This window comes from Chelonia mydas, chromosome 8, assembly GCF_015237465.2.
Source record: "Chelonia mydas isolate rCheMyd1 chromosome 8, rCheMyd1.pri.v2, whole genome shotgun sequence".
In the NCBI taxonomy this organism is placed as follows: Eukaryota; Metazoa; Chordata; order Testudines; family Cheloniidae; genus Chelonia; species Chelonia mydas.
The window spans coordinates 95,859,827-95,877,636 of record NC_057854.1 but is presented as its reverse complement, the minus strand read 5'-3'; the positions used below and the strand labels follow the sequence as shown (position 1 = coordinate 95,877,636).

Genomic DNA, 17,810 nt, shown 5'->3' with positions numbered 1-17,810 from the left:
CTCTGTTGACCTTCAGGAGACCTTGATGGCCCATTTGGCTGTGCACTTGCATGGTTGTAAGCAACTACTACTTCAGCCAAAATCTGCAGAGGTTAGCTGTGAAGAACCACAGAATTCAAAGGGCCACAAGATGGAATCATTAACATGCCATCCCCTATTAAATTCGTAAGAGACTTACTTGTACTTTGTTGCTTGTGTTGCTACAGTAACAGAGAACCCGAGGATCCCAGATGTATTTCTGCAGGTCGGGTACACATGGTAGCTTAAACCAAAAGGAGAAAGTCATTCCACTAGTACAAGCCATTTTACATTTACCATCCATAGCTATGAAATCAGAATACTGTCAATACTTGGACGTAAGGTATTATTAGCAAAGAGGTGTCTATCAATGCAAAAGATTCACCCTGGAACAACAAATCAAATCTCTTGCATCAACTGGTCTTGGCCTTTTTTGTTCAGCAAATCCTTTTTTGGGCTTTGTAAGATGCTTAGCAGAGTATTCATGTACTGAGAAATCCTGCAACCCAGATCTGTGAATGTGAAAGGACCCCCATAAAACAGGTATGGTGCGGTCAGGGTTACTGGAGTCTCTTAGTTCACATGAAAGGCCCTAAACAGAGAGGGATGCACCCGCAGTGGTGACAGGAGTTAATTCCAGCTCAGCAGACCCCTCACATAAATGCTGTGGGGAAGCTGTAGTAGTGGCTACTTGGGAGAGAGTGAGGGGAGGTTATTTTTGAGGAAGTCTAGCTCCACAGTCCAAGTCAATGTTGATCACCAAGCTAGAGGGAAAATCTTCTCCTTAGACAAATTACATTAACTTCTGGTTGTGGACTCAAACTTGGACGACAAGACCTTGCTGCATGCAAACTTTTTTTTGCCAGTAACTTGACAGCAGCTTTACTGGGCATAACCTTGCCATTTTTCAAAGGGCACCAAAGCAATTAAGTTAAAGATGGTGTCAAAGAACGCTGCTGGTTTTGGTTGTGGTATGTTACGCTGTCCTTTCAGCCACACCACGGCAGGAGTTACCACAGAAACGCCATACTGCATGGTGGCTAACATCGTACACATGGGACTCAAGTGTGATAAAGGAGCTGTACCCAATGCAGTGAACTTACCCAAGGGTTTGCTTGGTTCGCAGGAAGTCAAAGCAAGGCTCCTCCATGTGCATCTGAAATACAGCAGGAGTTCAGTCAGAAGGCATGGCTACTTACAGCAGCTTTGGTTTAGGCTTGGTACAAAAGCACGATCAAAGATCAAAACAAGAAACACTAAGGCCAGGCCTACAGGACAAAGTTATTTTGGAACAACTGAAAATCCACCCCCTTGAGCAATGCAGTTATACCGATCTATCTCCAGTACAGTCAGCACCCTGTCGAGGGAACAGCTTCTCCAGTTGACACAGCCACCGTCTTTCAGGGAGGTGGATTAACTACGCTGACAGGAGAATCTCTCCCATTGGCATAGTAGCATTTTTCACTAAAATGCTACAGCTGTGCCGCTGCAGTACTGTGATCTGAAGACAAGCCCTAAAGCCTCAGTGATTCCCCCACATCCCAGAAAGGAATGAAATGGCTCATTTGGGCTGTCCTGGTATCAGTCTAACACACACGTATCCACAAAATCCAGAAAGGAAGCAAAAGGCTAATCAGACACACACGTATCCACAAAATCTAGAAAGGAAGTAAAAGGCTAATCAGAGCAGATCACAGGCATGTGTGTGTCTCACCTTTGTTTCATTTTCATCTGTAGCATTCTCTTGACTGCAAAACAATGCCACGGGCAGGACAGAAATTTTGCTTCTCGGGGCGCATGTTAATAAGTACGCAAGATTTGTTAAGAAAGGAGCAAAAACTTACCACAAGCAGTTCCATGAGGGTGTATTCTCTTAAACTCCTAGCCCCAGACTAAAAGAAAAAAAATTAATTGAAAACACTTCAGGAGTTTCTCATGGAAAGAGAAGAGCTATGGGTCCAAGTCACTAGAATGACCTCGTTAAGAGAACAAACAATTCAGGATGGATTTCAGCACTAAGTATACATTGCAATTTGCAACAAAAAGAAATCAGACTTTCTGGCCTCTGATGTGTGCTCAGAACAGCCCCCTGAGCGAGAGACAAGGGTCTGTTCATGGGACAACGATCACTGTATGGCTGAAAAGGCGATTTCAAGGTAATCAAAGAACAGGCAGGCACAATCTGGGGGAGGAAGGCAATATCAATATGGAAGAGCATGGAATATGCCTGCACAAGGCACAATAGATCTAGAACTCTCACACAAAATAATATGGACTATAACTTCATTAAGAAGGTTTTAGTAACTTGGGTCTTGCTCATGGGGATTCTGTTTGTGGGCTCACTAGAATTCAGAACATATTCTAGAAAATAATGGTTGGAGAATTGTGCAGTCTGCATTACGAAAGCCAGCAGTCACCACAAGGAAAATAAATGAATATATTCAAAATGCTTAACACATTACCTGATAATAGACTGTCACTTCAGAGTTGGCATCACCTTTGTTAAGGGCTTTCACTTTGCAGAGTAGGTGTGTGCTGGGCAGGTCCACCACCCGAAATTGAACAGGACACGGGTGCGGTAGGGGAAAGAACTGCAGCTTTCTAAAGAGAGTCCAAACAGCAAAGCGTCAAATACTTAACTTCCCATTCCTTAAACCAAAACAAAGAACCAATGTTCCTATTCCAGATGCCTCAAGTCAAATTAGCATCAATCCCCTCCCACAAACTAGAACCACATCTTACTTTAACTGCCATCAAAACCAGATTTCTGGAAAATAGTGACAATACAGTTACATTTTTCGGAAAAAAGGAAATTCCAACTGTTTACAACGTTCTTTCCCAGCCACCCCCCTCCCCCATTAACCAAGGTTCATAACTTTTTAATATACTTATAGCTCCCACTTGTAAAAAGGTGAGTGTCAAAGAGAAATACTCACTGAACAACATAATTCAGAAAATCCTTTGATTCCTAAGAGATAAAGCACAAACAGTTTCACTCTGGAGAATGGAATTATTAGCCCTTTAGGTATCAGCCCCAATATATAGTACAGCCATCCAGAAAGGAACCAGCAAACACAGAACTGTCCAATCCTCTCCAGCCTTGCCACACATTACAGCATTTTGGCCAGAGGTTAACCCAGCACCAAGTCACTTCCTCCCCTACAGCGTGACAGTACAGTGTGATCTGTGTTACGCTGTGGAAGGAAAATGACATCTCCAATCCAGTCTCTTCCTTGGAAGTTTGTAGCCTCTCAGCAAGGGCAACGTGGAAGCCAGGAAAGAGGACACTAAAGGAGAAAAATGTCTTACCGAGAATCTGCTAACAGATGTTCACAGCAACGGATGTGCTCAAAAGTAGTACTAGGTAAGTGGGCATGTTATGTCAGAGCAGCTTAGGCACCAAACAAAGACTCCATAAGAATCTTGGTTAACCCTCAGCGTCCCCTACAATCCAACAGCCCATATGGCTATTTTTGTCCTTACAAGAATCCCCATCCCCACCAATACCCTGGTGAATTTCCCAAAAGGCTTGACAGACCAAGTACAAACTGATGGGTATAAAGTGAAGACTGCAAGTTTGTTCCTCAATGGCCACACGTTTGTGACACTGCATGGATGGGGACAAACCCTGCTGTAGCCAAGTTTTAAAAAGCTTGCTAGATTAGGTCAGGCCTATGGCTGGATCAGACAGTCCTCACTGGACTTCAGTAGCAGTTGAGAGAGAGTAACAATAGTAGTGTTGGGCCCTAGACACACAGTATGACATCCTGTCACACACAGGCTGTATCTGCACTGACAGCTTTAGGTAACTCTTCCACAGGCGCACCAGCACTGAAGTGTTTAAATCACCATGTCATCGATACCTGGAGTTTAGAAGATTACTGAGTGCGTTTAGACAACACAGGGATAAAATCACCAGTGGCCAGTTCTACATTAGCTGTCCCATGGTGTTAACGGAGGACCTGCACCTATGTGAGATATCCCCAAAATTGCCAGTACAGACAAAGCCATAGGCTGGTGAAACAGGGTTTGTGCCAGCTGTGTTTAATCACTTTCTAAATTCAAGAATTTATGCTTCAGCTGCGGAGGTTAGTACTCACTCTGCTTGTGAAGTTTCCTTGTACAAGACCCTCTACAAAGAGTTGAGATTTGAAAGCCTTAACAAAGGATGAGAGAGACTCGATGGAAAGGCCCTTCATTAATGTCTCATATTTATCTATCATAGACCATCTGCCATGCTCCAAAATTAAGAGACGCACATTTCTGTAACAAGAGAAAAAGTTATTTAATTCAAAATATGTTACCCACCAGGGATTTAGAACCTATAACTTCTTAAATCCGAGATCTGTGACTAGCAGAATTTCAGCTAATCCTAACTAGAAATATCAAGTACCGATCAGTCTGCCCTGGGACTTCAGCCCTGCTTCAGCTCCAAAATGCCTCAGATACCCTGGGATCACTGCAGCCCAACTGCTTTAGGCTGTCCTTGGGGAAAAAGATTTAAAGCCTGCTTCCCACAATAACCTTTTTAAACAGCTTTTGCTGGGGCGTGTTTTGATGCGCAGACTACCCTTTCTTCTCTAGGTCACTGATATAGGTCTGTTTTTTCCCCACTGCAGGAGTTTTAACAAATCACTCAAACAGCTCTAAGGGTTCACACCATGATCTCTCAGAAGCAGAGCTGCATGTGGTAATATAGGCTATTAAATGAAAGTAGCAGGCAGTGTGGTTGTCCTCGTGGTGTCAGTCCTAGGATGCGAGACACATGGTGGGCAAGGTAACACCTTTTACTGGACCAACTTCTGTTGGTGAGAGAGACAAGCCTTCAAGTTCCAGAGCTCTTCCTCAGGTCTGAGAAAGGTACTCAGCGCGTCACAGCTTCATACAAGGTCTAACACAGGGGTCTCAAACTCAATTTACCTTAGGGCCAGTACCAGTCCTCAAATCCTCCTAGCGGGCCAATAAAGTCACTGAAGATGGTGTTCAGAGAAGAAAACGTTTATACTGTATTTTTTATTTTGACTTTCTTAGAAATAATAAAACTTTCATACAACTTTATACAATTCTTCACCTGCCCGAGAATTTTTCGTGTTTGCTGGACACTTGGCAACGCTTCAGTTCGGTCAGTTTGTTGATGTTTGGCCTCAGTGACTGAGCAGTTGAAACCTTCAGAACTGCAGCGAGGTGGGCACCAGAGAGTTCTGTTCGGTATTTTGATTTGTTTATATTCGTTGTGGAAAAAAGTGACGCTGCCTCCATGGGTGACTCTGCCTGGCAACTAGTGATGGTATCTCCGTCCCTTTTCCCTCAGCCAATAGAAGCTGCGGGGGGCAGTGCCTGCAGTAGACATTGCCAGCAGGGTGCCTGCATGCGTCTCTCCTCTGCAGGCCACAGGGGGGAGGTTCTCAGGCTGCGGATGGCCCATGGGCTGGGACTTTGAGACCCCTGGTCTAACAGATAGTTTAGCATAAATTAGCACGTATTCTAAGGGAACATTCAAGGCCAAGTGGCCCATTAACACCCCTGTAGTCACAGGACCAAAAGTGGATTATAGATTGAAGAATTTTTGGGGACAACCCACGAAACCAATGATATACCCGATACACCTAATGAAATTTCATTCTCCGCACCAACGAACTCCCTCACAGATTTACACCAACACTTTCAACAACCACTACCCGCCCATTAAATTCTCTCTGGAACACTCCCACACTGGCATCAACTTCCTGGACACTAGGATCAACTTCAGCAATGGAACCCTATAGACAACAATCGACAAGAAACCCACAAATCACCACGCCTACCTTCGTAGATCCATTAATCACCCCAAATACACCAAAGTCTGTTATATACAGCCAGGAACTGATACATCACAGAACATGCTCCATGGAGAAAGTCCAGGATATATACCTTAATGCAGGGATTCTCAAACTTCATTGCACTGCGACCTCCTTCTGACAACAAAAATTACTACATGACCCCAGAAGGCGGGGACCGAAGCCTGAGCCCCGCCATCCCGGGTGGTGGTGGGGGCCAAAGTCGAAGTTCAAGGGCTTCTGCTCGGGTGGGGGGCCTGTAACCTGAGCCTAGCCACCCAAGGCCGAAGCCTGGGCCCCGGGCTTTAGCTTTAGCCCTGGGTCCCAGCAAGTCTAATGCCAGCCCTGACAACCCCATAGTTTGAGAACTGCTGCCTTAACACACTTAAAACTGCCTTCATTAAACAAGGACATTCCCCCAGAGAAACGGACTGCATCATGGAACAGGCCAACCAAATACCTTGAGAACCCACTTAAATACAGAAATTGAATCTCCTTTGACCTCACACCCCAAGTTCTCACCTACCATCCCAAACTGGGAATCATATGGGGTAACAGCTACAACCATATTCAATGGGGACTCCATCCTGAAAAAAAAAAAAAGACAACTTTCCTGAACCCCCTCTTTTAGCCTTCAAACACCCCTCCCCCCATCATCAGAAGTAAGTTCCCCATAGACCAGGACACACCAAATCAAAGTAGCATCAGACCCTGCCAGAACAGATGCAAAACCTGCAGACATATCTCCTCTGCAACATCATCAACAATCAACACCCCCCACAACACACCTTTAAAGATCCATGGGTCCCATCCTACACACGTTATCACATGTGGTGTACTTCATTCAGTGCAACAAATGCCCCAACAACTATGTGGGTGAAACCAGACAGATCACTATGTCTCAAATGAATTCACAGAGGAAAATGATAAAAGACAAAAACACCCTGTCACCAGTGGGTGAACTCTTTTCACAAAACAATGATTCTATTTCTAACCTATCAGTTCCTCAAAGAAAACCTTCATAACACTTTCAAAAGACAAACCTGGGAGCTTAAATTCATAATTTTGCTAGACATTAAAAAGCATGGTCTTAATAAAGACACTGGATTTATGGCTTATTACAACAATCTGTAACCCACTAACTCCCCCATTTTGTCCTATGACTATAGACGTGTTAACAGCCCACTTAAGCTTAAATGGTCCCTTAGAATATGTGCCAACTACTTATGCTAAAACTATGTCAGACCTTGTATTTAGCTGTGACAAGATGGGTATGTCTACACACCAACGAGATAACTCGCGGCTGGCCTGTGCCAGCCAACTTGAGCTCATGGGGATCAGGCTACAGGGCTGTTTCATTGCTGTGTTGCCTGCCGGGCTTGGGCTTTAGCCTGTGATAGTTCTGTACACCATAAAATTAGCTGTAAGAAACATCTTCATTTATTAAAGAGCATCCAGTGTGATGGGGTTGGCAAACCTCACACTGAAATCAAGACAAGACAGTTGTTATAGGGTCCTGCCAAAAAGGGCTGAAGCCAGCCCTGCCCCACCTTCCATCAGCCAGCAAGAGGGAAGAGGCAGGCTTCTGCACCGAGCTGTGCTGAGAGCAGACCAAGGGCATGGACTGAGCATTCTTATTACTAATTCCTTTAATTAATAAAGCCAAACCCCAGGAAAGGGATGAGTTTTGTCTCTACAAAGTGCATCATGTGTGTTTTGGAACAGGAGGTACAAGGCTTATATGATTTTAGAGGCAGTTTTAGACATTAAACATGATTCCCAGTTAACAGTTATGTTTATCGCTTGCAGAATAAAATCAGCGTAGGGTAATCTGTGGTCTCTAAGGTAACATGACACAATTATTGTATCTTCTTTCTGAGATGGGTATTTTCCTGCTCACTTCTGTCTCATCTTAAAGGATAAGAACTGTATTGGTTATTATAAGCAGACAAAAATGCTTTAGAGTATCCAAACTGGTCTCCACTGCAGCTTTCAGAAAAATCAGAAATAATTTTGTTTGGGGGAGACTAAAATCAGAGGTTTATTTTTCCCCCCAATTCTTAATTCAAATGATGATGTCAGGCACATACCTGTATAAGTGTCTTAAATGTGCCTTTTTATAAAAATAGTGTCAGATTAATGTCCATGAGCTTTATGAAGAATTCTTTTTAACTTCTGCCCTTGTCAGCGGAGATTTTTTACAAACCCCTCTCACCACTGTGAAATAGATTTGCAACTTCCTTTAATATTAGCATGTAAAATTAGCTCTGATTGGCCTGATTCTACTGGTCTCAAATCACCTCTCTCCTCCACTCACGCCATCCTCTCTTGATTATTAGATGGCATGACAAGAGTTTAATACTGATTTTTGTTGGTTTGTAACTTACTCAATACACATCCCCTTATATGAATGAAAAAAATACCTCTGCTTTGTCATGTAATCAGCTGCACCAGCACTTACCATAAAGCAGAATGTTACCATTTAAGTTCTGTGCTCTATTCTTGAGGACACCAAGATTCATTTCATTTCACTGACTATGCAGAATACTGCACAATAATTTATCCTTGTAACAGGGAACTCCTGCAGCTGCATGACAACATAATTAAAGCAGAGAAAACTCCACTCTAACTATACCTCCACCTAAACCAGAAAAAGCCCATCCACATTTAATTTCTTCACAGACACTCACTTGGCCAAGGTCTCCGGTTTTATGAGGATGTTAAAATAGGTCTTTTTTAGCTGCTCTGTTATCATCTCAAAAACCGCTGGAGTAAAACTGAAGTCAGACAAATGGTCAATGATGAGCTGAAAGAGTAGCTGGAAAGAAAAAAAAAGTTGTTTTCTAAGCTATTTTTACCAAATAGGAGAACATTATTTGCTGAAGAGGATGAATGTGAAATCTGGACCTTTTTTCCTATATTAGAAATTCAGAACCTTCTCTATTTTTTGGACAACTAGAGAATTAGTAGGATGACGTCACAAAATACTTGAACAAGTCAGAAGGGAAAGGGAATTCAGTCAAGACTGTTTAAATCTCCAGGGTCTGTTTTGATTATTAGGCATTCTAAACAGTTGGAAAAAAATCTCTCCTTGTGAAAGATTCAACAACCACGCCCCTTCAATGGAGGGCTGCAAAAGCCCCCATTCCAGTTCTCTGGTCTCCCAAAAAGACAGGGAGGACAAGACTCAGTATTCCTGATATTTCTAAAATAAAGGACAAGCACAAACAAATCCTGTTGCATGCATGCACTAATCTATTATCCCTCCTTTGCAGGTCTCCTTTAATAAGGCAGCAGAACGTTTATTTTGACTACTGTATCTCTTCAACGGGGGGGGGGGGGGGGGAGTGCGTTTTAAAAAATATGTATACTAATGGAAGCTGAGAATGCATTAAATACAGAATGCAGTACAGATCAGTGCCTCAATTCTCTCCACACCCATGATTTTCCTTCTCCCTCATGTTGAAGATTTTGCTGTGTATATGTCAAAGGATACACTTTGGCCCCATAGATACTACAACTGTAATCAAGTCAAAGGACCCAGTTGCAATTTGAACTGTCCAAGGCTTTCACCTTGTTAAATCTACCCTACAAGTTTTAACCGTGTTGTAACCAAGTCCCTTGACCCAGTAATAGTTGTAGTGCAGACAAGCCCTTACTCTTCCTCATCCCATCAGCCTCCAGAGAGCAACAGCATTTGAGGCTGCCATGTCCTGAGTAAGTCAGCGGGGGGGGAAGAAGGAGGGTGGTGTGGGGAAAGAATTTGTTAACCTTTAATAAATTCATCTGATCACCTCTGGAACACTGTTCCACACCCAGCTTTCTTGAATGTCTCCTGCACTTCATGCTGGGTGTGATGCCCCCCTGCACTCCCACCAGCATCAATCCCTGTCACTATGCCTTCCTGCTAACCTGGAAACTTACAGTCTCTCTGCTCTTGCAGATTTATGAGCATCTCAACAGGAAGACTGATTTTTTTTTTAAACTGTATACAAAACCATTAATGGGTTGCAAGACCACTAATAGACACCAATATTTAAGGACAGAGCTGTGAATTGTTTAGAAAATGATGCCCAGCAAATGGCTGGTTGACTTACAGTAGTGAAAACATACTGCTAGTACTTACTGGTAGTTTATGATTGAATCCTTTCACTCGAATGACTAAACCATGCTCTCCAGCTACCAGCTTGTATTCCAGTTGAGCAACATCAGCTTCATAGGCTGGTTCGGCAAGGTTGTGGGTGAGGATATTTACAAAAGTATCAAAAAGCACCACACTGCATGGAGAAAAGGGTAAAAGTGGGAACCCAAAAAGCCAGAGAAAAAACACAAAACCACCATAAGTCAGTGGGTCTGAGGGTATATGCCAAAGTGTTCTAGAGAATTATTTCACTAGATAGCTAAAGACATTTAAGACTTAAATCACAAAATCCAATTTAAAAAACGGACTTGTATTCTGCAAGAAATTTAGTCCTGGGTAATGCAGAAGTCTACAAACACAGAGCTGTGAATTTCTCTCTCTATCAAAAAACACAGGGCTACCTAGAGGTCATTTTGGCATTAATTAAAATACTTTTGAATCAGATGAGAAAAGAGAAGTTATTTATTTTACAGGGCACACCAGGATAGTACACAAGCAACCCCTACTATATGTGGTTTAAAATCCAACTGGAATAAATAATGTATATTTCAAGCAACATCAGCTCATAGTAAAGTGTGTTTGTTGAATATTAGGATGTTAATATAGAAAATATGCTAAAGGAATTTGAGAGAGACAGCTTTATTTGAAGTGGTAGTTGCTATGATTAGGACTTAATAGGTATAAAAAGATTATTTTAAGAAAAAGTCCTTTTAAGCCAGTTAAAAATTCTGAGTGCCATAGAGAATTAGAACCAAGTGCTTCTGGTTAAAAGTTCAGACCAATACCTTCAGAAAAATAGTTTTACAAAGATATATAGAAAACCCACTCCTCCCTTGCAGCTCCTTAGTGGTCTTCTGATAAAGTCACTATACTGTTTGTTACAACTGATAGTCTGACCTCGGGGATAGTAGGGGTGCCATGAATGGGAGGATGAGTTGCACATGCTGAACTGTAATCCAAAGCCTGTGTAATGTGCTCACATATTATAGCTCTCCAACTGGTGCTCTCAATCTCTTTCCCCCTCACCTACACACTTTTCCCCAAGTTGTTGGCTATAGTGTCTACAACAGGCAAATCTTTTCAGCACAAAGCCTTTGCAAAAACATTCTGTTCGAGCAGATGCACTGCTACTATTCTGTCACTTTAATTTTCCCTGCCCTTCGCCATGGGAAAACTGTACCAAAAATCTTACACACTTCCCTTCTCCTACACGAATACTTCTCCCCCTCCCAATAAACCATTCCCCTAAAACTACTGAACTGTAAAGAACATGAAAGAACATAACAATTGGGTTTCCTCTATCTTCAAGTTAATTGGAGGGACGGGGTTTGTTTTTAACCCTATATAGGAATTTTGGCTGCTCTGCAAGATAAGCATGAGAAAGGTAATTCTTACTTCTCTGCAGACTGCTGAATCAGTGGAGATATCAGATGGAAACGTATATAAGCTGGAAAAAACCCAAAAACCCACAAATGAGCAACTGCAGAAACACATGCAGCTTTAAACATTTAACTGTTTTTTCCTTCACCCCATTTGTTGTTTCCTGTCAGTTATTTTATTTGAACCCCACGTGACAATGTCTGTTCAGCTGAGACAAAATTTTTATCTGTATTAAATCACCAAAGTAGTTCCCTTCCGTCCCCACTTACCCTTTAAACCTTCACTTCAAAATATTGGGTAACAATTGAACTTTTGGTGGGTGGGGGGGACACGACAACACATTTATACTGTGGGAGTTGTTAAGAGGCATATTTAGTTTGATAACAGACAATACATAACCAGATTGTAAACTGACTGAGGAAGAGACCTTATCTTTACGCATTTGGATTATATCTGCCAAAAATTAATGTTATACTTTTATTTAAAAGCAATGCAAAGGTTGCACAACAACAATTTCTAAAAATATACAAACCCTAAAAGAGCGTCACTAACTGAAAATTGAAATGCCATCCTGCTTGAAAACATAACTCAAAAATGGCAACATTGTTTCCACATTTATTGAGTCTTAATGATTCCAGGTCACATTTTCTCAGTTTAAAGGGAAAAACCTACAGTTCTTATAACCACCAAGCCCGCAAACTCAAAGTGGATTCCTTTCCAGAGTAAGATACTCTGTCTGAAAAATTCTGCCCTCAGTTACACCGTCAAAAGAAGTCTCCATTTGTCAAGCAGTTATTAAAGTGTGGTAATGGAAATATTGCAGTATTTCCCAGTACTTAGAATGGGAAATAACTATCAGATTATAGTAGGCTTGGCAGAATTTGATTTAAAAAAATATTGATGAATAGTATCGATGTTTATTTTTAAGCACTTTTCTTTTTTTTAAATCAGTTTAAATGTTCACTGTTACAGGTAATTAGAAGGGGGTCAGACAACTGGAGAGGAAACAATTATTTAATGACAGTAGTCACTGAGGTTCAAAAAGATAAAGCTTTATAACCATTAAATTACAAATTGTCAATGTCACATGTCAAAATATATAAAGTAAATATCCTTACATCAAACTTTAATAAGTTCTCAAGCAGCATTTTTCTTACTTTACTTATCAGTAAATTTCTATTATCATTGATGTCGGTTTATATGTACAGTGAAATCAACATTTACTAATAAAAATCTAATCCTTCCAAGCCTATACATCAGCTATAGTGCCACTGAGTAGTAAATAATAAATATTTGTTTTCATGGTTCTCATTGTATTAGAGGTATAACAACAATCTACACTTCTATAGCACTAACAATTAAACAATGTCAAAGGTCTCTACAAACATTAATGGGTTCCACTCGACAATCTCGTGAAGCAGCGTCTCATTTCACCATTAGTATCATCTACATATCTACATTTTACATATGGTGAAATGAGACCTAAAGAGATTAGGTGCTTTGCCAGTTCCAGGAATTGCACTCTTGGTGCCTAGTCCTGAAATATACTTTACTGAGTCTTTAGGGATTCTTAAAACATGGCTCTAGCATTGGCCTTTAGAGCTGCTTAGCTCTAAGCAAAAGAGTTATCCTGTTACGAACTACACCTGAGAGGACACGCACACCAATGCTGCGAATTACACCTGATAGGACACGCACACCAATGCTGCGGATTATACCTGGTAGGACACGCACACCAATGCTGCGGATTATACCTGGTAGGACACTCACAGTTCGAATCTAGGCTGAGGCACATAAACAAAGTCCACAACTGCAGAGTTCCCAAAAGACATTAAGTTTATTACACTCGAGTGTGGTGCCCCCCTGCTAGCCAGGAGGGGACCCTGATTACAGATTATACAAAGGTTATATACTTTTTAGCAAAGCATGTTGCCCTTGTGCATTGGAAACCTTAGCCAATAAACAAACCCTTGTCTTATCTACCACCTATCCCTGCTTGGTGCATTCCTCATGCTATACCAGTATGTTAATTATACAGCATGGTCCTAAAGCCATGCATCAGTAACCTTTATTATCAGGATGGGAGGCCTCACATCAAGGCCAAGAGACAGGGAGTTAGAGACGGACAAAAACCAGATACTGGGAGTCAAGGCAGGCTGGAGACAAGAAGGAGGATTTTCACAGGGATTCAGTTTCTAAGGATCACTCCTCCTGGTGTATGATGTGCTGGCATTTAAACAATGGTGGGCCCCAAACCAAAATGGAGTCACGTGCTAACTTTTCCTTAACAATCCCTTAAAAACACAAACCAAAAGGTGTGTTCATGAATCATCCCATTGGTAGCCCTAAAGAAAATCCCCAGACAACATGGTCTGGTATTCCAGTTAGTAAAAACTGCTGTGCCAGACAGCTCTCCATAGACGGGACGTGCATGAAATTGTGTCTTTTCAATTTTGAAAGATGTGGAATCCTTGCCTTTGGGACACAAAGCCCTGAAAGAGGAACACATTACTTTAAAGTAGTGCAGAATAGAGATTAATGAAACAGAGAAATTATACAATATTTTAATGCAACAGTGATAGCAGACAGGGAGAAAACTGCCAGCACATGAACAAAAATGAAGGGTCTAAAGAGACCACATGCTGCTGCCTGCAAGTCACACACGAATTAGTTACCTAAACTGTAAACTCTTGGGCTGGAATGGTCTTTTTGGGGTTTGCGGATATGTATGTGTAGTGCCTCACACAATGGAACCCAGTCACTTTGATTAGGGCCTCTAGGGACTACCACAATTTCTAGGCCAAACGCAAGCAAGTGGCACTTAGAATTTAACAACAATCACTTCAAGTAGGCTTATACACAGTAGTCAGGCAAAATCCAATGAAACAACAGTCCAAATGAGGAATGGATGTCCTCAAGACTTCACATTCTAAACCTCAGACAGCAACACCAGCTGAAACTAGGAATGGCAGGGAAGAGGAGCAGAAGCAAGACTTTTGAACAACTAGCTGGGGGGGAAGATTATGTCGTGAAGGATTATAACTCCCTAGCCAAAAGTCTGAACACCAAGCTCCAACCCTAAGCCACCTAAACAAGGAGCTAAACACAAAAGGGGGGTTATAAGTGCAATGGCAACTAGAGTGATGCTCAGTGCTGTTTGGAAATCAGAAGTGAAGCTACAAGTCCTAACTCTAAATAAATGTCTAGAACTATTTTAGATGCCTACTACTGCATATGAAAAGTTTTGCTTTGCACATTGTGTGTAATATATCAGTTAATAGGCATTACCTTTGGGAATTTTGAATTTATCATCCTTCCTGTACCACAGACAGCCTTGTTGTGTGCTTAGTATTTTGACAGGATATTCCGACTCCGGGCAATCAGGTGCTTTCAGAGCGAAGTCAGTGGCTAATGTAAAAACAGAATATGTGGGTTACTGTATCTCAATTCCACAGCCATTAACACAAGTGTGCAGATTTCAAAACTGTAGGCAGGCGGCTCTCCTCTCTCATGTCACTATAGTACATTCAGTTGCACACTGCCCTTCCGTGAAGAATGGATGGGTCATTGCACTGTAAAGAGAGGAGGCCTTTTATAGCCTATTCAAGAGAAGTCTGTTGGGTTTTTTTGCTTCTATTAACAGATCCAGATGCTATTTAAGGGTCTGTGTCCCCCCCCCAGAAGAGAAGGGAATAACCTAACACTGCTCTCTCAGTAATCCAGGTACCTTTGTTCATAGCTGTATGCAAGCGATTCACGAGTGCACCATGGCTGCTCTGCTTGGTTACCTGGTCCTTGTACTAAGGAGTATTTTAAAGAGACATTGTCAGGTCAAATTTGGCCAAAAATTTAAACTTATAAAAGTCTGTAATAGAAAATATGGAAACATTTGTTTCTGAATTTTTATCTATTTCAGTAGAAACAGTTTTTAAATAAACTAAACATTCATAAAAAAGGAAAACAAAGACCATGTCCTAGGAAAACCCCTATCCTCAAAGGGAATGTCAGGGAAGACAAAAATGACAGAGTCCACTAAATACTAGTGTCTCACTCACCTATATATTTATTTTCTTCAGGTAGGTGCAAGTCCTCATTTAACTGAAAGTCACTGGCCCATAAATCACTCCAGTATTTATCAATATCTGTGAAAAACATTAAATTGAAAGCAGATAAGCTATCTAGCTACAGACTCTGAATAATAATTCTTTCCTTTAGATGTTTCTCTCCATGCCTGTCAGCCAAAAGACTGGGTATCCTTTCCTGATGCCATTTGGCTCACCTTTCCTGTCTCCTCTTAAGCCTCTGCTCAAACCTCACTTTAAGCAAACTTATAAACAATAGTCATGCTTTAAACGCAAGGCTGTGTGCATTAGCATCACGTTACCAAAAACATATTGCCTTAGCCTTCATTATGTAAGTTTTAATCTCTATTCAGTACTGACTTGGGGACCTGGAAGACTCACCATGACTCTCCCCCTCCCAAAAAAGACCCTGTAACAAAAGGACCTGCCTATCCGGCGTAGAGAGGGGGCCTCAGCCCATGCCACAGACAGAAAAGAGTAGCTATAGAATAGGACAAAGCACCTAAGCCTCTACTGACTCATAATAAGGTCAAGATCAGAGTTGAGAAATCATCCTCCCACTCCTGTGTACTTGCATATTGTATTGCCACCCTGTTTAATAGCCTCTGTCACCTCAGACACTTCAAACGGTCGTTTTACCTTCCTCACTGTACTGTGTCCCAAACCATCTCTCCTTCAGGTGACATCTTCCTTCGTTGGCAGCAGACAGCAGAACCAGGTTGGCTCTCTGAGGGCAGAGCTGGTTAAGGGCATCAGCAATGACCTACAAAGATAAACCAATATCTGAGTTCAAATGCAACTTTAGCTGTGTCTGTCAAGCTGTAAAACTTAAAATTATTCTGAAAATCCAGAAAACAAAAGGTTAAGAGTAGATCTGTAATCAAGCGATTTGCTTTCTAAATTTTTTTTCATTTCAGAAGTGATGCAAGTAACCTAGAAAACCCATTCCAATATGTCTGAATTTCCCAAACTTGTACACCTCAAATACATGTTCAGAGCTACAGTGCTACTTACATCAGGTTTGTATTCAAACAAAAGCTGGTCTCCTGTCAAAAAGTCCTCTTTCTGAAACAACTGCATATTTTCACAAAGGCTTTCCACATAATCAACTGGATCAGTCTGTAAACAAGTAAAATGGTGTTTCACTCAGACATCTGAAATGTTCACTTTTTTTTGCTAAATAGAGTTTATTGTGTGCTGCACTTGTTGAGTTTTAGTTTTGGTTATTGAGCCTAAATGCAATTCATAAACAAATCCTTACTCATGGTGCTCAAACACCCACTTCTCACCACCCCTGCAACATTAGAGGGCTCATCCTTAAGAAGAAACATGAATGAAAAGGTTTCTGCTTTCTCCCTATCTTGTGACTATCTGCAGAGAAGTTAGATCGGATTGTACTTTTACAAAAGCAAAAAGAATAACCGTATTATCCTGGCTACAATTATGGGTCTGTTTACACTAGGAAAAAAGGCATTGCAAGATGCCACTGGTTGGAACATGTGGATGCAAGGCATATACCAGAGGTTCTCAACCTGCGGCCCATGGGACACTTGCAGCCCAATCAGCACAGAGCTGCAGCCCATGTGAAATCCTCAGTGCCATACAGGCAATATTGGATGCAGCCCACACGTGTCCCCCACAATGGTAAATAGGTTGAGAACCACTGGCATATACAAACAGTAGCTGTCCCTAGTTTTTTAACAAGTGCCAGTTGTACCACCTGGTAATCACACCTGAGAGGAACTCGGAAGCTGTGATTTCAGCTGCACTAGTTCAGCTATTTAGCCTAACTCCAGTCCACAGTTCAGAAACGCCTTACTTTCTGAAGTTACCCATGGTGCATTTGTTATCTTTGCTATCCTTCTCTCCCACTTTGTGTGTATTTGTGTCTTGTTTTGTCTTAAAGGAAGCAAAGTTGGACTTCAACAACAGCTCCAAACCATCTAAACCAGGGGTTCTCAAACTATGGGTCACGAGGTTATTATGTGGGGGTTGTGAGCTGTCCATCAACCATGCATGGGGCTGACAACCCAAGCCCCCATTAAATTAAAACCCCCTATTTTTAATTTTTTTGGGGGGGGGAGGGGTATCACATTCAGAGGCTTGCTGTGTGAAAGGGGTCACCAATACAAAAAGTTTGAGAACCACTGATCTAAACTAACCTTTTCTCTTTTCCTCAAAAGAGACAGTTAATACCATCGAAAATACTGTCAAACAGGCATCTTTCCTGTAAGAGACTAGCTAAAGGGAAAGGGAATAATGGATACTGTTACAATGAAAGCCTTAATACTTTCCATTTTAAATGCTTTTAAGTGTTTTTCCTTCTTTTCCTGTATCTTTCTTAAAAGGTTAAAAAGCTTTTATTACAATGGG

At 41.6% G+C, this 17,810-nt stretch overlaps 1 protein-coding gene across 1 annotated transcript in view; it reads right to left on the bottom strand.

The window, feature by feature from the left end:
• The window catches only part of NRDC (nardilysin convertase), a 44,022-nt gene that overhangs the window by 4,179 nt on the left and 22,033 nt on the right, over window positions 1–17,810 (bottom strand). The window contains exons 15-27 of the mRNA XM_007062164.4: window positions 16,452–16,556; window positions 16,077–16,200; window positions 15,411–15,497; window positions 14,644–14,763; window positions 11,371–11,422; window positions 9,961–10,111; window positions 8,525–8,652; window positions 4,119–4,281; window positions 2,955–2,986; window positions 2,481–2,619; window positions 1,863–1,910; window positions 1,122–1,174; window positions 179–262 (exon numbers count right to left, since the gene is read on the bottom strand). Of these exons, the coding sequence (XP_007062226.2) occupies window positions 179–262; window positions 1,122–1,174; window positions 1,863–1,910; window positions 2,481–2,619; window positions 2,955–2,986; window positions 4,119–4,281; window positions 8,525–8,652; window positions 9,961–10,111; window positions 11,371–11,422; window positions 14,644–14,763; window positions 15,411–15,497; window positions 16,077–16,200; window positions 16,452–16,556 (1,286 nt within the window). The remainder of the gene's footprint in view (window positions 1–178; window positions 263–1,121; window positions 1,175–1,862; window positions 1,911–2,480; window positions 2,620–2,954; window positions 2,987–4,118; window positions 4,282–8,524; window positions 8,653–9,960; window positions 10,112–11,370; window positions 11,423–14,643; window positions 14,764–15,410; window positions 15,498–16,076; window positions 16,201–16,451; window positions 16,557–17,810) is intronic.